Raw genomic sequence first — 10,201 nt, 5'->3', positions numbered from 1 at the left:
CACATGTGAAGGGTTGGGCAAAGTGGTCATAAAATTTAAAATCTTAAAGCATTGTTGGTGGTAAAATAAAAAAAATAAAATAAAATAAATAAATAAAGCGAAAAAAAACTAATCGTTTGGTATCAATTTGGTCTGTTTTTAAATTTTTTGTTTATTAAAGTCATACTTCCTCCGTTAATGGTTAATTGCAACAAAGGAATATTTTATATCTTACAAATAATACCCATTTGTTGCAATTAACCATTAACGAAGGAAGTATGATATATGTCATAAATAAAAAATTAGTCAAACTTATTTAAGTCATGATAATTTTGAAAACTGATAACAGAAAAGAGGAAACATTTTTTCCTGTTTCCTGTTTTTAGTTTTTGGTTTTCAAAAAAAAATCAAAAATAATGCCAAATAATTTGTGGTAATTGCTATAATGTAAACCATAATAGGTGATAAGGTGGTAATTATATGATTTCCCAAGAATTGACGTCTTAAATTTTGTGGATCGTTAAAGGAGTGTAGTTTGTTTGTTTGCACTCGTTAGCATCATTCCTTTTTTAGTTAAAATAATTACGTTATTAAAGGATAATTTCTTTGTGGCTAGTACTCTGTATCCTACTACAAAAGAAACAAAATCAAAGAAATTAAAACAGAGGAAAAATTAACAACCTCAATTAGCTCAAGCACACCACTACACCAATAATCTCTAGCTCTCCGGCTGGCCGGAAAGTTCCACAATGTTGCCTTACAAGACAATTGACGAGGCGGAAACGGCCTTTAATCGTACACTCACCTATGCAGAAACTCTATGGTTCAACTACTCATCTAATAAATCAGATTTCATTTTGTTCTGCCATAACATTATCTTCCTCTACGTCGTTTTTACTCTAATTCCTCTTCCACTCGTCGTTGTTGAGCTTCTTGGCACGTCCAACATTGCGCGGTACAAAATCCAGCCTAAAGTGAGGTTATCGTTTGCTGAGATCATGTCTTGCTATAAGGCCGTGATCAAGTTGTTTTTCGTCGTCGTAGGTCCGCTTCAACTGGTTTCCTACCCTGCTTACAAGGTCGGTCCATTTTTTATTTCGTTTTGTTTTATCTATTCATGGCCATCAATTATAAGTCTTGAATTAGATGTTTATATTACTGAAAACAAATAATCCACGTTTTATTTTCCATATATTATTCTTAATTTTTACTTTATTCTAGTGACAACATAGTACTTACGAGTAATTAATTTATTTCAATTGACGGATCAAGTTTTTATAGTTTTTCAGATGCTCAATGTCAGTGTACTTTGTATTGAAAAAAAAGGCAAAAGTTGGATATATTCAAAGGACAAAAAGTAGGGTGGTTTTTAGAAATATTTCAGTTTCAGAGCAAGAAAATTTAAAAATTCATTTTAATCTGAATTTAACAAGATTTCACATACTTCTAATCGTTATTATGATGATTATTTCGATCAATCTTTTCCTTGTGATGATTACTCTTAATTTTGCATTTATTTTGTATTGGTTGATGATGATGTGTGGCAGTTCATTGGGATACGGACAGGATTACCATTGCCATCAAAATGGGAAATATTGATACAATTAACAGTATATTTGGTAGTTGAGGACTACACAAATTATTGGCTTCATAGACTTTTGCATTCAAAATGGGGGTACGAGAACATTCATAAGGTGCACCATGAGTATACCGCCCCTATTGGCTTTGCAGCCCCCTATTCACATTGGTCCGAAATCCTAATCCTTGGGTTTCCATCGTTTCTTGGTCCGGCCATGGTTCCGGGTCATATCACTACATTCTTGTTGTGGATGGTCTTGCGACACATCGAGGCTATTGAAACTCATTGCGGGTACAGGACTACGGATGCTTATATTACCACCGTATAACTTATTTACTACGTATATTATGTTTCGAAATTATTTATGAGTAGATTTTTGAAATGTTTTAGAACTTGTCATGTAGATATGACTTTCCATGGACGCCAACAAAGTACATTCCGTTCTATGGTGGCGCGGAGTACCATGATTACCATCACTATGTTGGAGGACAAAGCCATAGTAATTTTGCTTCGGTCTTCACTTACTGTGATTACATCTATGGGACTGATAAGGTGATTAATTACATTTTGTTTTATCGTAAGTTAATTATGACCTTATTAGTTCACAAAAGTTTATGGTTTACGATTTACAAATATGGCCTTAGTCTTTTATCATCAATTTATATGACACTGATGCCTATACATCTGGTGATGTCTTATCAGGGCTATCGTTACCAGAAGAAGTTCCTTGCAAAGGTACACCTTTTTGAGTCACGTGGATTATAGTCATGTTGAATCTTGTTAGATCCGTTTCATAAAATACTTTCACAATATCAACTTTTTATAATTTTTACACCTATACAGTTATAGATATTTAATTATAAAATGTGCTTTGAGATGCGTAATTTCATCCTTGTTGCAATATTATTGGAACAGATGAAGCAAGCGTTATCAAAACAAGATTAGTCTTTTTAAATGGTTTTTAGATATAATGTTAAGTGTGATAGGTTTATTTACACATCACTCACGTACTTAATTAAACTTCATCGGCATTATTACGTACGCCACTGAATTCATAGATAATTTTGGTGAATGGTTTTTATGCAGTCGAAAGAAAATTCGAGCAGCAACGGCCAACAAGGGCTCAAAATCGATTAGGGATATATCCTTGGCGCTCATTGTATCGATCGACCTCAAGTCAGATGTCCATAAGTTGTTATTATAAGCAAATAAAGCTTACCTATGCTTTGCTACTGGTCAAAGGGTGCCCCTTCTTTACATGATGTAGTTTAGTACAACTTTTTTTTTTTTTTCTTTTTTTGTAAATTGTAATTTTATTGCACCCTTATATATATGGAGTTAATAAAGCTTAATTAATCAATCTAGCTATGATCATCGATGCCATTTTTCTGAGTATCTTTAAGCTACCTTATTAGCTCCCTTAAGCTAGTAAATGGCATCCTTCAAAAAAAAAAAAAAAGCTAGTAAATGGCAAGATCTATTCAATAATTCCATACATTGTACGATATGATGCATGTTAAAATAGCAATTAAATTTGGTTGATTGGCTCTCTGTTAAAAGTCCATGATTTTCAATTTTTGGCTTTAAGGCATTGGTGAATCAACCTAATAACCTTAAAAGTCATGGGGACGAAGCATATATAAGAAATCTCAAATAAGGATTCTGATAAACGGGCCCGGGCTACACCCGTCACAACTGTCCACTTTATACGACCAAGGAGGTTCCACCTCAAAACCATATGGCAATGAGGGGAGTAGCCCCTTAGCCTTATAAAGTGACACGACTTTCTTCTTTCTTCAATGTGGAAAGACACTTTCACTCACATGTGGGTTTGCTCATGGGCTCAACACTCCCCCTTACATGTGAGTTGTCCATAATCTAGCCCAGATTACAACGCAACCCAACTTGGGCTCTGATACCATGATAAACGGGCCCGGACCACACCCGCCACAACTGTCCACTTTATACGACCAAAGAGGTTCCACCTCAAAACCATATGGCAATGAGGGGAGTAACCCCTTAGCCTTATAAAGTGGACACGACTTTCTTCTTTCTTCAATGTGGGATACACATCCCAATATTTCTCTTTTAATATGGGACAACACTTTCACTCACATGTGGGTTTGTTCATGGGCTCAACAGATTCATTATTCACTTTCTTGAAAATTAAGTTAGGGAGTCATCTGGTTTCAGTTTAGAAATAAAAGAGAACCAGAATTGTCTGCTATAGAATTCCTAGTATTATTACTCGAAAACGAAATCACTAGATCTAATTCTAATTCTAAAACCGCTTGGTTGTTTCTTATTAGTTACAGTTTTAATATTGGATACACGGAGTGCTCACTGTAGCATTTTTTTTTTTTTTTTTACGCGCGTGCTAATACAAGATAGATTATACTCCGTAATATATATTAGAAAAAGACAAAGAGGTGAAAGTTGCTTTGGTAGCAAGTAAATATGCTTGTCCCACACTAAAATAGAAAGCAAAGGGCTATTAGTTTATAGCCCAATCGAGCTACATTACAGTCTTCACTTATTGCTAATTGGTTTTAGGACTTTTTGTGAAAAACTACCTTTTAAACTTCAGATTTTGCGGAAAACTACCCTAAAAACAAAATGTTGTAATTAACTACCTTATAAAGTATCAAATGTTGTAATTGACTACCTTTCACCGGATGACACATTTGACTTTTATTTCCCGACATTGACAATGTCACGTGACCCTTAAATGACTTAATTCCCCCTTTTTTCCCCAAATTTTTCCGCTTTACACCAATTCAGCCCATATAATTATCAAAGGGATTGCAAATAAGCAATATAAAATATTATTAATCGTATTGTTAAGGGAAAGAGTTGGTGTAAAGCGGGAAAATTTGGGGGAAAGTGGGAGGAACTAAGTCATTAAAGGCTCGTGTGACCCTCACATGACATGGTCAACGTCGGGAAACAAAAGTCAAATGTGTATTCCGGTGGGAGGTAGTCAATTACAACATTTTATACTTTATAAGGTAGTTAATTACAACATTTTGTTTTTAGGGTAGTTTTTCCCAAAATCCGGAGTTTAAAAGGTAGTTTTTCACAAAAAATCCTTGGTTTTACTATGGAACCTTGTTGGGGGCTTTGGGTTGCAGGTTTCTAGACTTTTTTCCCTTATGTTCTCTCTAATTTGTTATAAGTGTATATAATAAAAAAGACGTCTCTGATTATCGACGTATATATGTTTATTTGTGAAAATGGTATGGAATTTATCTTAATTACTAATTGGCGCGATGATCATATAGATGTGTTTGAGTTAAGCAAGTCTTTGCATTGTCATCCTTATACTTGTAGTCTTGTGTTATGTTTAAAACGTGATAGACAAGTCACCCCTAGGGCATACCCCTTAACTTTTTGGGGTGTCATTGCTTGAATCATTAATGTAACAATTTTATCAAGTAATTAAACGTGTTGAGGCATTAAATTTTTGAGTTGTCATTGCTTGTTTATATTTTTAAATTAATAATGGAATGATTTTATCAAGAAATTAAATGTATTGCGGCAATGATTGTCATTTTTGTCAATAGAAAGGATTGTTTTACAAATGTAAACGCAATACAGCAATAATGGATTAAAGGGGCCAAAAATAATGAATTTTACTCCATTTAGCTTGTACTCATTATACTAAACAAATTTTTATTTTTATTTTTTTTTTTTTTGACAAAGGAAACAAATTAATATTGTAGGTTAGTTATTGGCATATTGGGCACATCTTTACCAAAATTAATTTGTTGTCGACACCACCACCACGAAACAGGAAAAACAAATGAATTTCAAAATTGATTTTTTTTTTTGAAACCGAATTTCAAAATTGATAATTCTACAATTACTCGTCAATCCTTAAATATTTTTAATATACTAGTACATAATACGATGAATTGACTGGTAGCTGTTGGAACCCAATGTGTATCACTTGTGAGTGTCCCACATTGGAGAAAGAGGAGAGGTGATTCCACTTTATAAGGTAGAGGAGTAACTCCTACTATTGCCAATTAGTTTTAGTATGGAAGCTCCAAGCTTTGTTTGTGGACCTAACTCTCCTCTTCCTTGTTCGAGTTTCCCAAGCCCATTTCATATTGTTTCGAAATTTAACATGGTATCAGAGCCCAGGTTTGTTGGGCCGTTTATAACTGGGTATTTGTCAAGCCACTGGTTAAGGGGCCTCTATTGGATGTTCATTCCCAAAGAGGATTTATATTGTACCTTCTGGTGTGCTCTAATTCTAAGGACACTCACAAGTGAGGGGGAGTGTTGGAACCCAATGTGTATCACTTGTGAGTGTCCCACATTGGAGAGCTTAATCAACACTTCGTCCTACCTCATCTCATTTAGATTTTGTTCAAGTAATTAGGAAGGTGAATAACATTTTAAGAAGGTGGGTTTTTACTTTTAACAATTTTAAAAAAATAAGTTTCAATCTAATACGTACTTTCTTAGACGTTTTTCATGTGTAATTTTTTAAATTCATAGGTGTTGATTGGTTAGTTGATCATTTTCCTTGAAATAGAATTTTCTAAGAAGTATTAAAAAGAAATTATGTTTGGTTGGAGGAAAATAAGTTAAACATGGAAAATAGCAATTGCAAGGAAATCATGGGAAATCACTCACCAACTCCCCCCTTGGTGATTTGAATTTCCTAACAAAAATAATTTAATTCCTAAGAAAATCATAAGGGAAAAATTTCCTGTGAAATATAAATTTTAGTGGAAAGTTATTTCCCATGTGAACCAAACAAGATCTTGTTTGACAAATGACAATTGACTGTTAGTTGTTGGCTGCTGGCTGTTTAATTTGGCTGGTTTGGCGCATTGATTGTTTGCTTATGTTTGGTAAAATCAACTGTTGGTTGTTGACTATACTTAAGCAAAATGACATATAATTTTAATTAATAAGGAGTATTAATTATTAATTTTCCAATATTAATTATTTATTATTAATTGTTATTTATTCGAAATTGATTATTAATTATTGATTATTAGTTAAGACTTACGAGTATTAGTTATTAGTTATTAATATTAATGATTAATGATTATTAGTTGACTAGTTATTAATTATTAATTATTAATTATTAATTATTAATTATTAATTATTAATTATTAATTATTAATTATTAATTATTAATTATTAATTATTAATTATTAATTATTAATTATTAATTATTAATTATTAATTATTAATTATTAATTATTAATTATTAATTATTAATTATTAATTATTAATTATTAATTATTAATTATTAATTATTAATTATTAATTATTAATTATTAATTATTAATTATTAATTATTAATTATTAATTATTAATTATTAATTATTAATTATTAATTATTAATTATTAATTATTAATTATTAATTATTAATTATTAATTATTAATTATTAATTATTAATTATTAATTATTAGTGTAAAGTAAGACCTAAAAGTAATTATTTATAAAGATAAAAAGTCATGAGCCAATTTCAAAAAGCTAGTCTTACTAATATTTGGCTTTTAGCGAAAATGCTGATATTTTTTTTTTTTTTTTTTTTGAAAGAAATCCTAAAGGACATTAAATTTCATTAATAATAGTCATACGGCATCTACAATTGACAATTAACGATAATGAAAACGAATTTAACAAAATCAAACAAGAATAAATCGGGGAAGGGCTAAGAATCCAAATACATATATATAACAATTCGGCACATTCTCGGTTGGTTGTCTCATACAACTTTTTGAGTGGATCCGTCGCCGCTTCGTAATTTTGGGAGAAAGAAAATTCTTGTGTTGATTCCGTAACTCGAATCCGAGCCATAATCAATAGTAGCCCCCCGCACAACCAGAGACCAAATTAAGCACAAATAAAACCTTGTCTTTCGAAGGAGTCCGAAAAACCTTGTTTTTCGAAAGAGATCGAAAAAACCTTGTCTTTCGAAGGAGATAAACCCTTTCTTTCGAGGGAGACATTATTGTAACCTAAGAAACAAAATTAAAAACTTAAAAGAAAATAAAGATTGGGGCTTTCCACCGGTGAAATCCGATGGAAGCCCCTTCAAAATTGACAATGAAGGCTAAAGTTTAGGAGAGAGGAGGCTAAAAAAAATGATGATATTTTTAGTCAAAGAAAAAGTCAATTTACGGAGTACCAAACATATAAAATGGATATTTGCCTAAATAAATAAAGAAATAAGCAAACAATAATCTCTTAGGGACAACTGGAGAAGGGGAATATCTCTCTTTACTAAACATCCACCTTTCAATAGCAACAGATTAACTAATTAATCAAGGAGTGGCTCAGAACAACAGAGTTGAATTGGTTCAATTCCCGACCTTGACATTAGATCGTATTTTACATGATGATAAGGTTGGTGTGGTTCTTCCTCAAAGTGTCCCACCGTAGTTTATTTTCATAGTTTTTCTCTTTGTGGCCTAGCCACTCGTGTGAAAAAGTAAAATAGAATAAATACTCCCTCCGTCCCGGAATGATAGTCATTTTTGCTATTTTTGGTGACTCAAAATGTTAGTCACATTTTCTTTTTTCAAATACTATTAATATTTTTTTGTTTACCGAAATTCTCTCCCATTTGCAAAAATATTTGTGCAAATTTAACTTTCCCATGTAAATTTTACTTTCCCATGTACTTTAATTACTTTCTCTCTCTACTTTTTCCATACCCAATGCAAATTTATTTTTTCAATATACCTTTGCTACTTCTCATTTATGTTTATTAATTCTCGTGATTTTCTACCAAAAGTGACTATCAATCGGGAACGGAGGGAGTAATAAACATCCGCCTTCACTAGTATCACCTACCTTTTTTAGATGACCTTGGTAATGGTTAACCCCTAGCGCATAGCTCCTATTGGTTTAGCAAATATATAGGATGAAAAATGTACCATTACATGTATAATAGGTGACAAGTGGTAAGTATTTTGGAGAAAATATTCAACCTATAGGATGGTAAAAAGTACCATTAGATGCATAATATTACACAAAAAGTACTATTCAGACAATTTATACTTTAATATTATGTTATATATGTATAATGGTACATTATAATGTACCACCATATAGTCAAGTTTTTTCCAAAATTTTTCCAAATGTACATTTTTGTCCTCTACATATAGGAGCTATGCACTAAGAGTCTAAGATGCACTATCATCTCAACGTGTCTTTTAATTATAGCCAAGTAAATTTAGTTGTCAATGTGTGATGTTATGGATCCATAATCCATGGTTGTCAAAGTGGGCTAGCTCCACATCATCTTAGATCTATAATCCATTAATCCATACTATTTACTTGACATGTCAAGTGGACCATGATATCATGAGACATTAGCTAATTCATCTTTTGATTCTTCCATTCTTTTAAATTGCTAAATATACCGACTAATAATCTAATACTTCCTCCGTTATTTATTAGTTGACACGGTTTGACTTTTACACTATTTACACACTATACTTTGACTCGATTTTGTGATTTATATATATAATAAAACATAGTCATGTGGGATCTTAGCTTGTATGAATCGTCTCGATGCGTATTTCATTAATATCCATTTTTTATAATATTACATTGTAGATAATATGAGATATAATCATTGAAAACATGCGTTGGCAAACGTGATAATTGAAACGTGTCAACTAATAAAATACGGAGGAAGTATGAAAGTAAAGGCCTGTTTTGTTCAGCTTAATTTCAATTCAGTTTAGTTCAGTTCAGGTCCGATCAGTTCAGTTCATTTCCTAATTTCTTTCTCTCATAAACAATTCATTTGCATCTCTATTCAGTTAAGTTCAACTCCAATCAGTTTAGTTCAGTTCAGTTATTTTCTGTATATCGAAACAAGCCCTAAGTACTACTTATAGTATGCTAATAAAAAAACAAAATAGGATTTAAAAAAATTGAAATGGCTTGATTTAAAAAAGTGAAATTTATCATTCTAAACTCATCTTTTTATATATTATTGTAGACATATGTTCCATCTTGTTATCTCTCTCCTATGGCCTCGTTCATTTCACCTTATTTTTGCTGAACTGAAATTATTTTTAGTGAAATAAAATTATATTTGCTGAACTTAAATTAATTTAACTGAACTTAAATTATTTTTGCTGAGCTGAAATTATTTTTACTGATTTTCTATTATAATTCTTCTTAAAGATTACTGAATTTTATTGAACTGGACTTATTTTTACTAAACCGAATTACTGAACTATTGAGCTGAACTTATTTTTACTGAATTGAAATTATTTTTACTTAATATTATTTTTTTAAGGTGAATTGAATAGGGCCTATATCCCTTAATATTTATGCTACGTATTAATTACTATTTCCTCCGTATTTTATAACTTTACTTTATTTCTTTATGCGCGAAGTTTTAAGAGAAATAATACAAAGTAATAAAATATGAAGGAAGTGGGGTTGGTGAAAAAATAAACCATGATTATTGGAAGGAGAGAGGATTTGAAAGTATAAAAGTATAATAGTAGTCCACTAGAAGAGAAGAAATTAGTAAAATATGAAGAGAAGAAATTAGTAAAATATTATAAAAGATTTCCAAAAAAGAAAATGAAGCAAATAATTTAATACGGCTGCAAAATAAAGTGAAGCAAGTAATAAAATATGGAGG

The 10,201-nt window shown here is 31.3% G+C and overlaps 1 protein-coding gene across 1 annotated transcript; it reads left to right on the top strand.

The window, feature by feature from the left end:
* The first annotated feature begins 583 nt into the window (after window positions 1-583).
* Window positions 584-2,941, top strand: LOC145616546 (methylsterol monooxygenase 1-1-like). Its single transcript, XM_081671292.1, has 5 exons — window positions 584-1,058; window positions 1,527-1,849; window positions 1,963-2,110; window positions 2,261-2,293; window positions 2,645-2,941. Exons 1-5 carry the CDS (start codon window positions 729-731, stop codon window positions 2,693-2,695), a joined length of 885 nt encoding a protein of 294 aa, XP_081527418.1. The 5' UTR covers window positions 584-728; the 3' UTR covers window positions 2,696-2,941.
* Window positions 2,942-10,201: the final 7,260 nt, after the last annotated feature.

This window comes from Chenopodium album, chromosome 26 (genome assembly GCF_948465745.1).
Source record: "Chenopodium album chromosome 26, dcCheAlbu1.1, whole genome shotgun sequence".
NCBI lineage: Eukaryota > Viridiplantae > Streptophyta > Magnoliopsida > Caryophyllales > Amaranthaceae > Chenopodium > Chenopodium album.
This window is presented reverse-complemented; position numbering and strand designations above follow the sequence as displayed.